This window comes from Halichoerus grypus, chromosome 7 (assembly GCF_964656455.1).
Source record: "Halichoerus grypus chromosome 7, mHalGry1.hap1.1, whole genome shotgun sequence".
In the NCBI taxonomy this organism is placed as follows: Eukaryota; Metazoa; Chordata; class Mammalia; order Carnivora; family Phocidae; genus Halichoerus; species Halichoerus grypus.
In genome coordinates, this window is record NC_135718.1 from 108473990 (window position 1) to 108494472 (window position 20483).

Genomic DNA, 20483 nt, shown 5'->3' on the forward strand with positions numbered 1-20483 from the left:
TTAATTGCCCCATCATTTCACTGGTTGCTTGTCTAGTTCGCCTGTGCTGAAGGACACAGTCAAGTATAGTTTACAAAGCATTAAAGCAACCCATGATGAACGCTGCTGGCTAGTGCTTCAATTTTGTTCCTAGAGGGTCAGTTCCAACTTCAAAGATCCACGGTTCTAGAGGCGGCTTCTGAGAGTCTCTGGAAGAGCCTCCAGACTCGCCGGTCCGGAGCTATCACGCCGGGTGCCGTTTCGGACTTGTAGGAAGTTATCTCGGGCTCCTCTCTGCCGCACCTTGGATCGCTGGCGCAAAACGGTGTCACTACCCTCTCGCGCGTAGCTCCCGGCTCTGGGCACCGGGGCCAGATAGGCGTTACGTTCTGGGTACCCGCGGGCCCGGGAAGGGGCGGGCGGCCGTGGGCGGTGGGCGGAGCCTGGTGGCGACAGGGACCGCCAATGAAATCCCGAGCCGGCGCTGGCCGTGCGCGTGACGCTGCGTAGCGGGCTGCAAGGCTGGGGGCGGAGAGGCCGGGGAGTGGGGAGCTTTATCTTCGCTGGCTGCGGGGCTGGCTGGCTGCGCTGCTGGCTTTGGGCACCCGGAGAGCTCCCCGACGCCCACGTTTTTACCAGCCGCGCCGTGGGGGCTACCCGGCTTTGCCTTTCTTGACTAGGTCCGCGCTATCGGGCTCCGGCCCCAGGTAATGCTCATGCTCCCGGATCCGCTCCTCACTTCCCGCCTGGGTCCACCCGCCTCAGCCGGAGAGGAAGGGGAAAGAAGTGGCGGCTGCATCTCCGGCCCGGCGGGCCTGGCGCTGCCCTGGGCCAAAGGGCGGAGGAGGCGGCCGGGAGCCGCGGGAGGGGGAGGCTCCGCGAGTCCTGGGGAGTTTGGGGGATGGGGAGGGCGGGAAAGTTACCGTGGGGCGCCCGCATGGCTGGCAGCCCTTTAAACCTTGGAGGTTTGTTACGTGCCCCCCAGATCCTGTGGCATCTCTCAAGCTGGTAGTAAAGAAAGTTATGAATCAGAAGGCATTTTATTCTTTAAAAAGCGAAACCAAAAATGGGCTCAGGAAGTCTGGAATTGATTTAGGAAAAAAGTGTGTGAAGGGATAGATGGCACCTCAAGATATAGAAAGCTGTCTGGGCACCAAAGCCTTTAATCAGGCTCATTATTTTATTTTTAAATATTAAAGTGTAATTTTCTGTCACTGTTAAATGTTAATAGCCATTCAGTTTCTCTGATACGTGTATTTGGAAGTTATTTGTAACCGAGAAACAACTGTAAACGCTATTTTTCGTATTTATATGTAGATGAAGTTCACAGGTCACTTTCTAAGTCACTGCCATCGTTTAAACTACTCTTTTTTTTTTCCAGAGTATCTTCCTTTGACATAGAATTCAACTTGAAGCGGTTTTTTGTACCCCTTTATGTGGGTAATCTCCATGAATGACTTGTTAGGGAAGTTTGTGTGTTGTCTAGGCATGAGAATGGCTTTTGGGAGGAGTTCTGATATATTCAAGAGTAATCATTTAAAAATGCACGTGTCTCAATGCCTCACATGCTTAGAACTCTCAAAACATTTCACATTCTCCTCGAATAAAGACCAAAATACTGCTGCCCCTCTTCTCCATTTCATTTTGGGCCACTTTCCTCCTGGCTCTCTAGGCTCAAGCCACATTGGTTTTATTTTTGTTCTAAGAAAGCCTCTTTACTATCTCATGGTCTTTAGGTGTTTCCTCCACCTGTAATGCACCATTCTCTCCTTTACCCAAATCCAACACATTCCTCAAATATCACTGTAGGAAATCCAACCTGTCTCTGTGAAGCCCTCCTAGTACTTGGTTTTCCTTAGCAGCAGTGTAATGTCACTTAGATGCTTTAATTGTTTCTTCTGCTGGCATGTACATTTCATGAAGGCTGGGCTAGTGCATCTTATTTATGTCTTAATTACTGGAGTCTGGCCTAGCACCTGGCACAATGAAAGAATGAATGAGTTGGAGAACAGAGGAAGGAACTTGTTTGAATGGAAAACGTTAACTAGGAAAGAGTGCCTGTTCCTTTTGGGAAGGAAATGGAAAAAAGTTTTTAACAAAAGCCAGTTAATGACATCTTTTTTTTTTGAAATTTATCACATAGGGTAAATAATTATATTGACCATACAGATGTGAATGAAATTTTGGGTTCTTTAGTTTAGCTAATTGATTTAATGACTTAATGATATAATGATATATAAGTGTAGGGTTGTACTTGGTTAAGTCTTTGCTTGGAAGGGAAGGGGAGAAACTTTATCTTTTGAATTGTAAATTCATCTGCAGTTGTTCTCTTTTCCTTCATTGAAGGTGAGAGTGACCTAGCAAAGTTGGTCATTGAGAGTAAGTTGGTTACTCTATTTGTTTGATAGGTTCTTTTGAAAGCTTTTTTTTTTTTAAGCTTTTTTAAATTTGTCAGAGTGAGAGAGAGAGAGCACAAAGCAGGGGGAGTGGCAGGCAGAGGGAGAAGCAGGCTCCCCGCTGAGCAAGGAGCCTGATGTGGAACTCGATCCTAGGACCCTGGGATCCTGACCTGAGCCCAAGGCAGACGCTTAACTCACTGAGCCACCCAGGCATCCCTGAAAGCTTGCTTGCTTGTTTGTTTGTTTATCTACCTATCTATTTTTATTTGAGAGAGAATGAGAGAGAGCACAAGAGGGGGGAGGGTCAGAGGGAGAAGCAGACTCCCTCCTGAGCAGGGAGCCTGCTGCGGGACTCCATCCTGGGACTTCAGGATCGTGACCTGAGCCGAAGGCAGTTGCTTAACCAACTGAGCCACCCAGGCGCCCCTGAAAGCTTTTTTAATAGGTACACTGTGGGTAGGCTAAAGTTGACATTCTTTCCAACATGGTTCATTTGTTCTCAAGTCAATTTTGTGTTGCTTTTTTTTATTTAGGGATGCCTGGGTGGCTCAGTCGGTTAAACGCATCTGCCTTCGGCTCAGGTCATGATCCCCGGGGTCCTGGGATTGAGTTCCACGTCGGGCTCCTTGCTCAGCAGGGAGCCTGCTTCTCCCTCTGCCTGCCACTCCCCCTGCTTGTGCACTCTCGCTCTCGCTCTCTCTGTCAAATAAATAAAATCTTAAAAAAAATAAAGATTTTATTTATTTGACAGAGCGAGAGAGGCAGAGAGGGAGAAGCAGGCTCCCCGCTGAGCAGGGAGCCCGATGCTGGGCTTGATCCCAGGACCCCAGGATCATGACCGGAGCTGAAGGCACACGCTTACTGGACCAAGCCACCCAGGTGCCCCTTGTGTTGCTTTCTTAAGGCAAATTAGATACTATCACACCGAACATTACAAAACTAATGCACAGATTGGAATCTTAAATAATTTTCCAGTCTGTATGTTGTATTTTAAAATAGGTCTCTGGTCAGCTTTACATCACCTTGAGTGTAAATGTTTCCATTGCCACTTACTGGCTGTGTGACTTTGAACAGGCTTTATAGTGTTTCCGAATCTTTTGCATCTTTTAAAATGCAAATGTTAGATGAGATATGTGGTGCACCTGCCCTGCTGCCCAGCACTGTAAATGTTATGGCTTAGTAAACATTAGTTCCTGCTTCCTTTATTGCTGGGCCCTTTTGAGAGACTAGTCTTATGATCACTGTTTTTACTTCCTCAACTCATTTTGCAACCTAATCCAGTATATTTCTTTGTCCTTCCTGAAACAAATTGTACAAGTAAAGTAAATTGTAACTATTAATGTCCCCAAATTGTGAAATATTCTAGGTCTCACCCTCCTTTATTTTCTTCTTCTTTTTTTTTTGTCTTTCTTGAATTTTCCATGATATTGATCAGATAACTTCTTGAATCTTTTAACTGGATTTCTAACATTGCTTGCTCCCAGTTCTCCTCCAATCTCTCCTAGGCCTTGCTTTTTCACTGTTCTTTAAGTGTCTTGTAATATTGGGAAAATTACTTAACCTGTAATATGGGATAATAGTATCTACTGCATAGATTGTTGTGAGGATTGAATGGAGCCATAGTAAGTACTAGGGAAATGTTAGCTTTATTATTTCCTAAGTTATTTCTTGATATATGGTCTCTCCCCGGGAGATTTCCTTCCTGTGCCTTGGCCGTTGCTGCTGCCACTGATGAATCCAGTTCTTTGTCTCTAGTCCAGACTTGTACGTTCACCTGTCTGCTTTTTCATCATCACTTGGCTGACCCACAGGCACATCATACTGATCTTATCCACACCTTTTTCCACCTGTAGTTACTTAGCTTAATGGCACACCCATAACCTTAGTCAGCTGAGTTAGAAAACTCTGGATCTGTATTTCCAGATGCCTTCTGGATATAGCCACCTGAATATCCTAGATGCCTCAGCTAATGCTTGTAAATTTATCTCCCTTATCTCTAATTTGTGAAATCATTTGTTCATTTAATAATCACATGCCGATTGGGCCTAATTTCAGGCCCTTATCTTTTTTGTGTGTGTGCTAATTGTCCTTGCCAATCTCTCGTCCTCCACATTGTTGCCTCAATTATGTTACTAAAAGACAAATATCAAGTCACCCTCTTGTTTATTTTTTCTAAATTTTTTAAGATTTTTTTTTTTTTAAGTAATCTCAGCACCCAACGTGGAGCTTGAACTCACAACCCGAGATCAAGAGTCGCATACTGCACTGACTGAGCCTGCCAGGCGCCCCCAGCCTCTTGTTTAAAGACCTCTGTAGCTCCTTGTTTGTGTGTTAAATTGCAAACTCCTTTTAATCAGTCCCTGAGGGTCCTTGACCTTTTGTTCATGCCCTTCCATGTACCCTGTTCTCCAACCTTACACCTTCTCTTCATTTAAGATTTAACCTAGATTTTACTTTTTTTTTTTTTAAAGATTTTATTTATTTGAGAGAGACAGCGAGAGCAGGAACACAAGCAGGGGGAGTGGGAGAGGGAGAAGCAGGCTCCCTGCTGAGCAGGGAGCCCGATGTGGGGCTTGATCTCAGGACTCTGGGATCGATGACCTGAGCTGAAGGCAGCCGCTTAACGACTGAACCACCCAGGTGCCCCTAGATTTTCCTTTCTTCAGGAAACCTTTCTTAATTGCCCCTAAGTTCTGTTGGGCGCCAGGCCTGTATTTAATACCCTGTACATCTCAGTTACTGTTCTGTAATACTGCTAGGTGTTATAATTATGTTTTTATGTCTTTTGCCCACTAGATTTTCACTCTTTGAGGGCACAGGCTGTTATGTAGTCATTTTTGCATCCCAGGGCTTGGTACTGTAGTAGACCTCAATAAAATATTTGAAATAGTGAATCCATCACCAAGGTCTGAACTTAGGTTTTTCATAGAGTGCTCTCCTTCCCATCCTGTTTTGATATCTAGAAACTTCTGTTTCTTCTTTGAACTCTGACTCTAATATCACCTCCTCCATGAGGACCTGTTTGACTTCCCTAAATGGTATGTTATACCTTCTTTGGATACAGGGTGTGTATATCTGTATGTGTGTGCTCATGCACGTGCGTGTGCATGTGAACAGTGTAATGGGGTAGACCTCTGTATTATTGCAACACGTTTATCTAATATCATAGTAGAAAGAGATGCTTAATCTACATGAATTTTCAGATACTTGGCATATACCTTTTAAGTGTCAGAACTTAAAAAATTTTTTCATTGCAAATTAAAAAGTTTTTTCCTGCCTTCTAAGTTTAAACTAGCATAACCTTTTTAAGGTGCCAGGGTCATTAGAGCATGAACTTTTAAGGTCTGATTTGATACAGTGATGTTTTATGGGCCTTATAGGAAACATAACCCTTTTGGTCCTTCACTAAAAGACCTGCTCTTGCTCTCTCTTTTTAATGTTGATTCCTACTTTTAAAGTTTTCTTTCTTCTGATGCCAGGGTGGCTCGGTTGTTTAAGTGGCTGCCTTTGGCTTAGGTCTTGATCCCAGGGTCTTGGGGTTGAGTCCCTCATTGGGCTCCCTGCTCAGCAGGGAGCCTACCTCTCCTTCTGCCCCTCCCCCTGCTTGTGCTCTCTCTCTCTCTCTCTGACAAATAAATAAAATCTTAAAAAAATATATAAAGTTTTCTTTCTTTACTGTCGTCTAGAGTTATGCCTCTGGCAGTCACTGCCTTTTTCTGTTTGAAGATGCCAGACAGGATTACCTCCCTCATAGGGTTATTGTTAGGATTAAAGGAGGGAATGTACACAAATGTACACAAAGGTCTTATCAGAGAGTATAGCAAATAGTAAGTACCCACTAAAGGGAACTCACAATTCTTAATGTTTTTCTAATTATTTGAATCATTTCAGGAGAATAATCTCTCAAGTTTGAGAGATTTTCTAGTGGAGTAAAGAGCCTGGCATTTGTCAGAAAATGTTTTTTCAGAGTCTCTTAGGCAACCTACATTTAGAATTGGGTCCTGAAAGCAGATGCTGATGAGAAGTCTGAAGCTCTAGAACAGAGCATTTTTATGTGTGTGTATATAGATAATTTAAATCCCAAGCTGGGTAAATGTCCTCATAAACTGTTTTATATTTATCTTTTAGTGTTAATAGGTGAAGGTAGAAATAAAAGTGAACATCATTTTGACTCTCATGTTCTTCACGGACGCGTGAAGGACCATTGTTTCATTCCCTTAACATATGTGAAAATGCTTGGTAATACTTTATCCACTTAATAAAGGTGTATTAAGTGCAGGGTGTTCCAGGCATGGTTCTAGATACTTGGAGAAAATAATGAACAAGACAAAATTTTACTTTTCTTTGGGATTCTAGTCTTGTGGGGTTGATAAACAATAAATGCTATAAGGTGCTGGGCAGTAAGTGCTCTGAAGAAAAATAAAGCAAAGTAAGGGATAAGAGGGTAAGAGGGTGCAAGAGTGTTTAGTCAAGGTAGAGAGGGGAGTCCCCGAGGAGGGGATGTTTGAACAGAGAACTTGGATGAAGTGAAGGAGAGAGCCTTGACAGTATCTGGGGGGAGATACTCTAGACAGAGGAAATGGCAAAGACCTGTGAGTAGGAATGAGCTTGGCTTGTCCAAGAAACAGCAGAAGGCCAAAGTAATTAGAGCAGAGCAAGTGAGAGAGTTGTGGGAAGTGGAGGGTGCTGGGGGAGGGGCACGGAGGTGAGTGGCGGATCATGGAAGAGTTACTAGACAATGGTGAGGACTTAAAATCCACTGTTTGGAGGGTTTTGATCAGGGGGATGATTTGCTCTGACTTATCTTAGAAGGATTAGTCTGGGTGCTGTGTTAAAAAATAGAGCAGAAGGGAGAAAATGAAGACGGACCAGTTAGGAGGGAACTATAGTGAGAGAGGACTGTGCTTAGACTGGCGAACGTGGTGGATGTGGTGAGAAGACCTCACAGTTGGGGATTTAGTTTGAAGGCAGAGTAAGATGGATTTGCTTTTGGATTGGATAAAGGGAAGTCAAGAATTAAGGATGACTCCTAGGTTTTTTTTCAAATCTGGGCAGAGTGACTGCTAGTCCCATGATCTGAGATGGGGAAGACTGCGAGAATGGAATTGGAGGGAACATCAGTGGTTCAGTTGCTGGGAATCAGAATTATGGACATGGTGCCGTTGTTGGTTAACAGTAAGTTCTAGGGGAAGGTATGACTGGAACATAAGGACAGCTTTTTGGAGACAGAAAGTCAAGGAGCTGGGAGGCCCCAGGGTATTGGATGGATCTTTATACATGGATGTTGAAGTTAAGTGTAGAAAAATTAGTGGTGGTGGGGGGGAAGTGAGTGAGGTTCAGATGTACCCTCATAATCTTATGATTCACATGATCTGAGGATTTGATCAAAATTGAGGTGAGCTATTTTTTTTTAAGATTTATTTACTCCAGAGAGAGAGAGAGATAGCAAGTGTGAGAGCATGGGGTGGAAGGGCAGAGGGAGAGAGAGAGAGAACCCCCAAGTAGATTCTGCACTGAGCAAGGAGCCTGCTGTAGGGTTCGATTTCACGACCCTGAGATCATGACCTAAGCTGAAACCAAGAGGCAGACGCCTAACCAAGTGTGCCACTCAGGTGCCCTGAGGTGAACCATTTTAAGTAATTTGTCCTTCCTAACGTCTGTATATATGACAATAATAAAATTTGTTAATATTTTCTTGGAAGCCACATGGTGTTTGAGCTGCATTTGAGAAAGTATATAAATACGGCCCTTTATTTGTCCTCATCTAGTACATCATAAAAGCAAACACAGTAGAATTTGAGGGATGATATGGTTTGTTTGACTGCCATTTATCATATAGGAGATAGATATGTAGGTATCAGATTACTTGGTTAATTTTGCAAACTTGGTTATTAATAACGATGGCACTTTAGTGTATATTGTCTTCTTTTGTTGTAGCTCGGTGCAGTAGTATTTATCTTCATGTTCTAGATGAGGAAACCGACGCAGAGAGGTTGGAGGATTTACCGAGGACACAGCGATGTGACGGAGCAGGGGTGTAAACTACCTCTTAGTGTTGGGATACCAAATCCTGTGCCTTCGAAATTCTCACTCCCTGCAAAGTAGAGGATATTGAGGCCAAAGAAGTTAGTATTCACTTCCAAAATAAGTAGATTTAAACTATGGCAGTGTGGGCGCCTGGGTGGCTCAGTTAGTTAAGCGACTGCCTTCGGCTCAGGTCATGATCCTGGAGTCCCGGGATCAAGTCCCACATCGGGCTCCCTGCTCAGCGGGGCGTCCGCTTCTCCCTCTGACCCTCTTCCCTCTCTTGCTATCTGTCTCTCATTCTCTCTCTCTCAAATAAATAAATAAAATCTTAAAAAAAAAATGATATTAAACTATGGCAGTGTAATTGTGCAGGCTCAGTACCTGTGTTTTAGCTTTTGAAAGAAGGCTTTCTTCTCTAGACTGGTTTGTTGGCTCCTAGTCTCATCACCAAGAACTCTCTTAATGTTTTCATTCTATAGGGTATCCAGGCTTAAATTTTTTTTTTTGCCTGTTAAACAGCATTTATTTGTCAAACTTGTTTTATTAAGTATTTTTTTTTAGAGAACGAGAGCACGAGCAGAGGGAGGAGCAGAGGGAGAGAGAGAAGCAGACTCCCCGCGGAGCAGGGAGCCCGACGTGGGACTTGATCCCAGGACCCTGGGATCATGACCTGAGCCAAAGGCAGACACTTAACAGACTGAGCAACCCAGGCGCCCCTTTTATTAAGTATTTTTTTTTCACCTTTTTTAAAGTAGGCTCCACAACTAGCGTGAAGCTTACGGCGGGGCCTGAATCATGACCCTGAGATCAAGACCTAAGCTGAGGCCAAGGGTCGGATGTTCAACTGATTGAGCCACCCAGGCGCCCCATTAATTAGTGCTTTTAATCAACGTGTAATCATGTTGATATAGTGCTTTTAATCGACATGTAATCAGCATGATATAGTATCAGCCAAAAGCAAAGTAACATTGTTTTAGTCAGCCTGTACAACTTGTTTTATGTGATAAAATATGTAATTATTTCAATTACTGAAATATTTGAAGTTTTTGCATACCCTTAGAAGTCTAGGGGACCCCTCCCCACCCCCGATTAAGAACAGTTGTCATAGGGGCGCCTGGGTGGCTCAGTAGGTTAAGCGGCTGCCTTCGGCTCAGGTCATGATCCTGGGGTCCTGGGTTTGAGCCCCACGTCTGGCTCCCTGCTCAGGGGAGAGCCTGCTTCTCCTCTCCCTCTGCCTGCCATTCTGCCTACTTGTGCGCTCTCTCTCTCTCTCTCTCTCTGTCAAATAAATAAATAAAATCTTAAAAAAAAAAAAAACAGTTGTCATAGATCTTGATGAGTAGGATGTAGAAAGCTGTTCACAGTAAAGATGATGCTTGTTATCATCCCCCCAGCATATGTTTTCCTCCTGATTCTCTGTGAGGAGCACTGTATCCTGTCAGAATAACTGGTCGTATTAACTGATAGCTCTGTACTACTGCATGCCTGTTTTGCTCCAGATACTCCCCCATTGGATTTGAGGGTTTCAAAGAGAAAATGCCATTTCGTCCTGGTCTTGGAGAAGCTTATGCTTAGTGTAAGAGGCAGATAGTGTCGCTGAGTGTAGTGGGACCGCAGAGGAGGGGGTGACGTGAGAGATGGTGGTCAGAGAAACCTCAGCATGGGAGGTCATTTGAGGTCATCTGCTGATTACAGGCTAGGCTGTGGAATCCTTGGGTTTGGTGTTGGATCTCAGTTCTGCTGTTGGAGAATTATATGATTCGGGCAAGTTAAATTCCCTCTAAACTTTATTTCTCTCACCTGTAAAATGAGGCTAATACCTGCCACCTACGGTTGTAAAGATTGACAGCGTAAAGGACTTGGCAGTGCAGTATCTGGTAGGTACGTAATAGCTGCTCATTAAATCAAAGCTGTGTTGTTACTGGTGTTCCTACTGCTGCAGCTGTGACCCTTACTTTGCTGGGCGGGTTGGGTTAGCTAGATAAAGGGCACAGGGGAAACGGCCTTCTAGAGATGGGAAAGACTATAGGGAGAGACATGGTGACCAAAGACCGTATTTGGGGAATAAAATAACATATCTGCCTTACAGATTATATTGAGATTAAAATACACATGAAGCACATAAACATGCAAAAGTATAGTCCCCGTCATGTCCCTTTTCAGATGCAAAAAAAAAAAAGTACAATCATTTTTTAATTCCTCATTATCCCCTGTATAATTCCTTCCTTTTTGAAACATCTTGGCTCTTTTTTTTTTTTTTTTTAAAGATTTTATTTATTTGTCAGAGAGAATGAGTAGGGGGAGCGGCAGGCAGAGGGAGAAGCAGGCTCCCCGCTGAGCAGGGAGCCCGATGCGGGACTCGATCCCAGGACCCTGTGATCATGACCTGAGCCAAAGGCAGACAACCGACTGAACCACCCCAGGCCTCCTGGAACATCTTGGTTCTTTTGTGCATCTTTGTATCTCTATTGTTTTCTTCCCTGATTTCTTCTCTACTTCTTGATGTCTTACTTTGAGCGCATCCCCCAGAGTTTAGTTGTCTGTTGTCACTTCTCTTTTCTGTTGGAGAGGTTAGATGCTATTCTGGCTTCTGCCACTGTTAACAAAGCACTTTTTTTTTTTTTTTTAAAGATCTTATTTATTTGACAGAGAGAGACACAGCGAGAGAGGGAACACAAGCAGAGGGAGTGGGAGAGGGAGAAGCAGGCTTCCCGCAGAGCAGGGAGCCCGATGCGGGGCTCGATCCCAGGACCCTGGGATCATGACCTGAGCCAAAGGCAGACGCTTAACGACTGAGCCACCCAGGCGCCCCTTAACAAAGCACTTTTAACTTCATCAGTTGCCCTGACCTCTTTCCTAGGTTCCTCTGAATTGGATCTTACTGGTCTCCTAAAATTTCAACCTGATCCATAATTCTGTTTCATTTGTTTGATTTCTGAAAAAATTAGAAGGGAAATGATCTAGATTAGTCAGATGTTTACATTGCTAAGGAGGGATACTTAAGAAAACAAACTCACCATGTACTACATTTCATACTGGAAAGGACATTTTAAAAGTTTAGAAAGACCATAATATTAGAATTTAAGAATATGTAGCTTTAAAAATTATGTATGAGGACTTCATTATTTTTCTTTTTGCCTCAGACTAATGAAAACATAGTCGTGCACTGCTTTGGAGTCAACCTTGTGCTGTGTTGATATTGATCTGCCTAAAATTTGACTGTGATCCTATTTTTCAGTGCTTAGAATGGCTCACCACTGCCTAGCTGAAAAAAAATCCTCCTTTCTTAGACCTTTATAGTTTAACTCTGGCTCTCCTTTCTAGTCTTTTCCCCTTTCCCATTTCTCTGTTACCAACTTAAAAAAAATTCAGAGAGTTAATGGTGTTTGTGGTTTGGATCTGAGCCAGGTCCAAATCTGGCCCTGTGTGGTCTTGGGCAAGTTACTGTCAGGAGAAGAACAGCCCTTGGCATCCTGGAGCTGTGCTGGTACCGTCAGCTGGCCTTGATGTTGTGAGCTAGCCTGGCACTTAACATCTGGGTCTTCCTGGTGTTCCTGGGTTGAACATGAACAATTTCATTGAATATCAGCATCAGACAAGGCTACTCTGTGACCAAAATGGATCAAGACAAAAATAACATGCCATAATCATGTCTTGACCTAGATAAAACATGAACATTGTCCAAGTCACAAAATAGCCAATATCCCTTTCTCCAGGCTATAATGTGAATGATTATTGCTGTTCTACTGGTTACAGCTTTAGCCTCCCTAAAGAGATTTGTTGATATACCCAGTCATAGAATTGTTCCCACTTTCTGACAGTACCCAACTAGAGTGAACCCCTTCTTCTTTGAACTCTTCCAAAAAATCACCTAGCCAATTCCCAAATCCTAAGTAAGTCATTTTTGATATTCTGAGATTCCCCATAGTTTCCCTTGGTGCGTGTTCTTAATAAATTCAACTTGTTCAACTATAGGTATGTTCCTGGTGTGTGGGCAGAGGGCATTGACAGTACAGTTTGAGCCTTTTTTTAATATATGAACTGCCATTAATAACATCTTTTTTTGCAGAGTTACGAAGATTAGATGAGAAAATGTAAAGCACCCAGTGGAGTCCTCTAACTTTTAGCTACTCAACAAAAGCTTGTTTCTTGTCCTCTACTAAAGTAGTCTGATTAGTCATGGTCCCCTGACAGGGCTTGGAAGGACCTTGTTTTAACCCTGTCTCATCCGTGGAGTGCTCTGCTCTCATCCTTCAGGACTCAGTTCAAATACCTTCTTTTCTATGAAACCTTGCATCTCTTCATGAGCTCTTTTATCTCTGAACTTCAGGTATTGTTTTTACCATTGACTTGACTGTTAATTCTACCCTACTTTGTAGCATCTTTGTACTTACCTTCTATTATCTAATTATTTCTTTTTAAAGATTTATTTATTTATTGGCGGGGGGAGAAAGAGAGAGACTCAAGCAGACTTCCTGTTGAGCATGGAGCCCTGTTTGGGGCTCAGTCTCACGACTCTGAGATCATGACCTGAGCCGAAACCAAGAGTTGGACGCTCAAACAACTGTGCCCCCCAGACGCCCCCTGTTATTTAATTCTGAATTTTTCATATACTTATGCCTTGTTCAACTAAATTGTTCTTTTAGGATGGGGGCTTTGTTTAAATAAGGACCTTTGAAACCAATTGTTTTATAAGGACTAATTTCTTTGAATTTGTTATAGTATATTGTACTCAGAAAATGCTTAAACATGATTAAAGTAAAACAAAAGGAACAGGATATGTCGTTTTTCACCTCCCCTAAATATGGTGATATTGTGACATTTGCCTAAGTCAGATACTTCACAGTGAAGGGGTGCAAAATATGCCACCCAAAAATGTACTTTGGCATATTGATTATTTTGAATCAAGGTTACTTAAGAACATCCAGTGCAGGGAGGACCCTCTGAGCCTCCTTTGTCTTCCTGAAAACAGGAAGTAAATCTCCCATGTGAAATATACCCTCCCTGTACCAGGAGGGTAGAAGACATCCCTATCACCAGACAGAAGGAATTTAGGGCTGAGAAGGCTGGGTTTAACAAACCTTGTAACTTCTTCAGTGATTTACTACTACCCCAACTCCAAATCCCTTTGTTTTAGCAATTCTTCACATGTTTATTGTTTCTTTGTCTGAAAAGATACAGCGTTGCCTGCTTTGGTCCCATATTTTTATGGGCTCCCCTACATATGAAATTAAATGTGTTTTTCTCCAGTTAATCCGTCTTAACGTCAGTATGATTATCAGACCAGCCCAGTATGAAGGGAAGAAAGGAGAAGTTTTCCTCTCCCACAAAAGCTTTTTATGTCTTACTTCCTAGATAACACGATGGTGGGTGAAGAGAAGACGTCTCTAAGAAAACGGCTGTCAAAGTCCAGGGAAAATTCGGAGGAAAAGCAAGACGAGAGAAGCCCTTCAAAGGAGTCCCTAGAGACACCTAGTAATGGTGAGGCTTTTAATTTTTTCTTTTTTCAGCTATTTAAGTTTTATTAACCTTACTCAGTAAATATGTGGGATGTGGAGTAATTTTTTAGTGAAGATTGTGGAGGACACTGCGGAGGACATGCTTCACTACTATGGACTCGGGGACCTTGCTGGCAGGGGATGACTTCTTATCTGCTGCCTTGATAACTCCAAGGACCGCCATTTGTGTCATGTCCTGCACAGCAAAATGGCCTAGACGTGGTACTCAGAGAAGGTCTTCACACACGCACGGCCTTGCTGGGGGCCGTCTGCACAGGGGCCACCTCCCCAGGCCTCAGGGCTTTGGGTTGTCCTCCAGCCTCTTGGCCGAGTGCTGGTTAGTGTTTTCCCTCCGTTCGGGGGATGTGAGCCGTGTGGCAGTCCAGCACTGGGCCGTAGCCAGCGTGGGTCTGCCTGGGGTGGTTGAGGACCATCACCTGTGCCAGAGCCCGGCCAGCCTCCGCAGTCGTTCCTGCTGTCTCCGGCCACTTCTCGGACACATGCTTCATGTCGGAGCCCACATTGTCAACCAGGCGGGGCCTCCGACAGGCGTCGTGGGGCATCTCCACAGACTTGAGCTCAGGTGACACTGGTGGGGACGAAGGTGACCACCATCCCAGGTACAGAGGCAGCCTCAGGGGCTTGTCGACTGGGTGGGAGGGTAGAGTCCAGAGACTTCCAGCAGAGTCACCCTGGTGATGTTTCATTTGTCCTCTTGACCTTCCAGCCAGGGCACATTGTTGCTGTGCCAGCCTGAGATGGGCACAAAGGCCACGGCGGCCAGGTTGTAGCCGATCTTCTTCAGGCAGTTGCTCACTTCTTAGTGATCTGGAAGTGCATGGCGCTGAGGTAGGCTCGGCAACATCGCTCTCGTTGACGGCCGCCATGAGCTGCAAGCTGCTTCAGGCGCAGCGTGTAGGCCCCAGTGCGTGTTCGCAGGTGTGCCTTTCTTGGAGATGCCGGCTTTGAACTTGAGCATGCTGCCGCCATGATGAGCACGGCACAGTTGGCCTCGGATGTCCAGTGGTCACATTCTTGACGAAGTCCCCGGGGCCTGGGGCACTGATGATGGTGATGGCATGGTGGCTAGTCTGACTTCCATAGGGAGATGGGAGTGGTGATGCCACACTGTCCCTCCACCTTCAGCTTGTCCCGCACCTGGGCATATTTGAAGGAGCCCTTGCTCATCACTCCTGCCTCCTCCTTGAACGTCTCAGTGGTTCTTTCATCAGTGCTCCCCAGCTTGTAGATGAGCTGGATGCCTGGCGGGGGTGGACTTGCCAGAGTCCACGTGGCTAAGGACGACGATATTGATAGGGTCTTTGCCCATGCGATAGGTTCATTAGTCAGTGCTCTAAAGAAAAAGCAGCTAACTTGATTCAGAGATCAGTAAGAGCTACAGCAGCTGTGAGAGAGACTTGTAATACTTTTTTTTTTTAAAGATGTTATTTATTTATTTGACAGAGAGAGACACAGTGAGAGAGGGAACACAAGCAGGGGGAGTGGGAGAGGGAGAAGCAGGGAGCCCGATGCGGGGCTCGATCCCAAGACCCTGGGATCATGACCTGAGCCGAAGGCAGACGCTTAATGACTGACAGACCCAGGCGCCCTGGACTTGTAATATTTTTGAGGTGAGTTAATGCAATAACAAATGCAGTGTTTTAGAGAAGGGACTGCCATCTCTTTAGCTCTCTTTATTATAAGTGCGTATGCTGGTATTGTGAAGGTACAGAGGTAAAAAATAAATTGATAAGGAGAATAGAAAGGAACATTGTGATTTAAGTGCCAGTCACAGCCGCATTATACTGGTGACACTGGTGTGTAAATTGCTGCACATGTCAGAGGTGAGCTTTATTGATGCAAGTGGAATTAGCAGTGTCTACTTCAGGATTTATGTTACGTAGAGTTTCTTGTATCTGGTAACAAAGAAATGAGAAAATAAGCCCTTTCTTGTTAATGAATTCAGTGAACATTATGTACTGTGTTTTAGACACCATCCATATATTTATTCCTTCAGCCACCTAACCTATTAATAATTATTGGTGCCCTGCTAGGCACTGGGGCTACCGCAGTGATCAGTACGTGTGTGTTTGCCCTTATGGAGTTCCATGTTAAGTGAATGAGAATCCCTCCCCCAAATAACGTAATTAGATTAGGGCGCCTGGGTGGCTCAGTTGTTAGGCAACTGCCTTCGGCTCGGGTCATGGTCCCAGGGTCCTGGGATCGAGTCCCATATCGGGCTCTCTGCTCCGCGGGAAGCCTGCTTCTCCCTCTCCCACTCCCCCTGCTTGTGTTCCCTCTCTCACTGTGTCTCTCTCTGTCAAATAAATAAATAAAATCTTTAAAAAAAAAAAAAAATAACGTAATTAGATTATTACAAATAAGTGCTACTAATTACTCCTGGTGGATGTAATGAGCATAGTGAGACTAATTAGCAGGGTACCTAACTTAGTTCAGTACAGGGCTATAAATCTTGGGGGAGGGAGAGATTAGGGAGTTTTATTAGTTCTATCCAAATTTGCTTAACACACAAATACAAAGAGTACGACACAGTGCTTGATGTTAAGGTCAAGGCTTAATGCTTAAGATTGATAGACCTGTAAACACAACTCCAGCTGATGTCATCTGTTGCATCAGCCTATTTTTGCAATGACATTTGTATAGGTTTGATTTCAAGAAGGATTTGAAATTTGAGCCTTGTTTGGTTAACAAATAGGGATGGAACTTTCTGAGACAGGTTGTCTTTGGCATCGTGAGACTTCTTTCATAGAGAAACATTCTTTTGCTTTTCCTATTTAAATCTAATTGTAAATACAGCAGCTATATATAGGAATATAAATGTTGCTGCTTATTTTTGCATGATGAAGTTTATCGATTGTTAGGTTCTTCATTAGCTATTTATGAAGTATTTATTTTGTGTATTGTTTTAATGTGATATAAAATGTGAAAATTTCTTTTTGAAGATTTTATTTATTTATTTGAGAGAGCGAGAGAATGAGAGAGAGAGAGAGCATGAGAGGGGGGAGGGTCAGAGGGAGAAGCAGACTCCCTGCCAAGCAGGGAGCCCGATGTGGGACTTGATCCTGGGACTCCAGGATCATGACCTGAGCCGAAGGCAGTTGCTTAACCAACTGAGCCACGAGCCACCTAGGTGTCCTAAAATGTGAAATTTGTACACAAGGGTGAGTCAGCATTGAGTAGAAACCTTCTCCTTCTATGATCCTGGGATGGGGTGATAATCCATGTTGTCAGTCTTGGAGACAGAAAAATCCCTTTTTATTGAAACTTTCTGTCGCCAGATACGATTTTTCTCTTTATGTTACAATTTGTAAAAAGCTTTTAAATTACTCTAATTTCTGCATATTTTCAGTACTTCTTATTGTCTTAGTTAATTTAAATTTTAAACATTCCATGTTCTAATGCAGATATTAAAAATTGAATTGTTTAGCTTAAGAAGTATTACCTCCTTGGTTGTAATGCTGATCAGAAAATAGAATGTGTTTCTCCACTTGATTTAACATTTGTTCACTTTGGGGAAGAAGCGGATGGGTAAAATGTGGCCTTTGCGAGTAAGCCAGGCCAATCAGTGTGGCCTACCAACCAGGACTAGGGTCATCTGCACCACTGGGAACTTGTTAGAAATGCCTCACCTCACCTTTACTGAATAAGGTTTTATTTTATTTTATTTTTTAAAGATTTTTATTTATTTGACAGAGAGAGTGAGAAAGCACAAGCAGGGGAAGCAGTAGAAGGAGAGGGAGAAGCAGGCTTCCCGCTGAGCAAGGAGCCTGATGAGGGGCTCGATCCCAGGACCCTGGGATCATGACCTGAGCTGAAGGCAGACGCTTAACCGACTGAGCCACCCAGGCGCCCCGAATAAGGTTTTATTTTAATAAGATTTCCAGGTGATATGTAGGTTCAAGTCTGAGGGGCAGTTCTTAGAGGGGCAGTTCTCAATTGGTGTGTGCATTGGAGTCCTCCAGAAGAGTGGAACCAATAGGATATATATAGATACATAGAAAGATTTATTATGAGGTATTCTATCAAGTGGAGGCTGAGAAGTCCCACAATCTTCCGTCTACAGGCAGGAGTCCCAGGGAAGCCAGTGTGTAGTACCAGTCCGAATCCAAAGTTTTCAGAGGCCTGACAACCAGGGGCCGATGGCGTAGTCTTACTCTGAGGCCTGAGAACCAGGGAAGGAGAGAGAAGACGGATGCCCCAGTTTAATCCGGTGCACAAATTTGCCCTTCCTCTGCCTTTTGTTCTACTCAGGCCCTCCAGCACTGGGGAGGGGGGGTCTTTCTTACTCAGCCTGATTCAAATGCTTATCTCTTCTGGAAACACCCTCACACCTAGAAATAATCAGCTGTCTGGGCATTCCTTAGCCCAGTCAAGTTGACACATAAAATTAACTTGTAGAATGAAAAGAAATCATTCAACAAAAACAGCTTATTAGACCCCATTATAGATCTACTCAATCAGAATCTCAAAGGAAGGGTCCCAGGAATGTTAGGTTTGAAAGTTTGCTGGATAATATTGACTGGTGTCGCCACTTGAGACCCACTGTTACCAAGAACTCACACCTAACTGTCTTGTAACACATCATTTTGACATTGCTCTAAAGATTTATTACCCTCAACTTGGCGTAAATTCTTGAATTCTTTTTTTATTATTATGTTATGTTAATCACCATACATTACATCATTAGTTTTTGATGTAGTGTTCCATGATTCATTGTTTGCGTATAACACCCAGTGCTCCATGCAGAACGTGCCCTCTTTAATACCCATCACCAGGCTAACCCATCCCCCCACCCCCCTCCCCTCTAGAACCGTCAGTTTGTTTCTCAGAGTCCATAGTCTCTCATGGTTCATCTCCCCTCTTGAATTCTTACTCTGCAGTTCAGAATCTAGTAAGCTATGGATGTGATGACTTTTATGCCCTAATTTGCTCAGTTTAGTCTCACAGGTTACCTGTGTCCAGCCTAATTCTTTATATAGTGCCCCCTTGCATTTTCAGAGGTGAACCAGTTTGATAAAGTGTCACCCAACTTTTGGGTTATTGAATTAATACTGACCATTACTGTGACTTTATAGTATTCACATTTTCACAAAAGTATCTTTAGTTTATCCAGGGCCTATTAGGTGAAATTACGATTAATTAGCTTTCTTGTATTTTGTGGCATTTGTTTGAAATACCAGTTCTGAAGGTAACAACTTTCTGTCTAAATTGAAAAAATGTTAACATTACCTGATTTTAAAAGTAATACATCATCTAAAAAAAAGTTGTTATTGTGCCATGATGTACCTGCAGTTAAAGTGTTCAGTTCAAAAATACGGAAAAGGATAAATAAGAAAGCAGAAGTGACTCAAAATTCTGTCATGGAAAAATGAGTATGTGTTATCAAAAACTAATGATGTAATGTATGGTGATTAACATAACAATAAAAAATTTTAAAAAATGAGTATATGTTGTCCAGACATTTCATTCCTATAAATTATTAATGTCTCACATAAATAGAATAGTTTTATAAGTTGTTTAGTAACTGGGATTCCAAGTACCCCATGATAGACCTCTTTCCATTGTCAAGTAGTAGATGAGTGGCTACAAAGTATTTTATATGTGTCATGTTTACTTGTTTCCCTGATGAATATTTTTTTCTGCTATAAACAAATGGTAATGAACATTTTTACATATTCCTCAGATGCCTAAGGTACAATTGCAGGGTCAAAGTTGTTATTTAAAAAAAAAATTTTTGATATATTGTACTGGGTTGCAGCATTTACCTTATACTCTGTAAACTTATCCTTCCCTGTTACATAGCTGTTACTATGTCTAAATTTAAAAAAAACCTATTTCTCCCTTACTATCTCTTTTCATGACCGTATCCGCAGCTGTTTGTTTCTGCTTTTACTTTCTGATTTGCATTGTTGTAATATGCTGTGGAATGGTTCACTTCTAGAAGTACAGAGAAATGACAGCTCTGTATAACTTAAGAGAAAAAGCTAATAACATTTAGAGTCTTATCCAGACCCAGTATTAGCTCTGCCAGTTACCAGTTCTATTTTTTTTTTTTTTTTTAAGGTTTGTGTATTTATTAGAGAGTGTGCATGTGCACATGAGTGGGGGCAGTACTGGGGAGGAGGGAGAGAGAATCTCAAGCAGACTTACTGCTGAGCTTGGAGCCTGGCGTGGGGCTCGATCCCATGACCCCAAGATCATGACCTGAGCCGAAACCAAGAGTCGGGACCTCAACTGATTGAGCCAGCCGTGTGCCCACCAGTTCTGTCTTTATGCTGAATGTGGAAACATGATTTGAGTAGAGCTTGGTCTAGGTTCTTTTTCTTTTTCTCCTCCTCATTTTCTTCTCTTTTATTTTCCTACTCCCTCCTCCCCCTTATAGCTCTTTTTCCTCTTTCTTTTTTCCTTCTATTCCTCCTAATTTTTTATTGGTATAATTCATATACCATAAAATTCACTAATAGTTTAAAGGATACAATTCAGTGGTTGCAAGTATATTTACAAGGCTGCACAGCCAGCATCGCTGCTTGCTTCTAGAACATTTTTATCACCCCAGAAA

At 43.1% G+C, this 20483-nt stretch overlaps 1 protein-coding gene across 3 annotated transcripts in view; it reads left to right on the plus strand.

Moving 5' to 3' along the window:
- Window positions 1-477: 477 nt before the first annotated feature.
- SOAT1 (sterol O-acyltransferase 1) overlaps window positions 478-20483 on the plus strand; it is a 76672-nt gene continuing 56666 nt past the window's right edge. Inside the window, exons 1-2 of one of the 3 annotated variants that reach the window (XM_078078032.1) lie at window positions 478-686; window positions 13761-13886. In XM_078078032.1, coding sequence (XP_077934158.1) covers window positions 13769-13886 — 118 coding nt within the window. In that variant the 5' untranslated portion in view covers window positions 478-686; window positions 13761-13768. Of the gene's footprint in view, window positions 687-12511; window positions 12736-13760; window positions 13887-20483 lie in introns of those variants that run through there. The other 2 variants (XM_036120950.2, XM_036120952.2) reach the window with 2 other exon arrangements.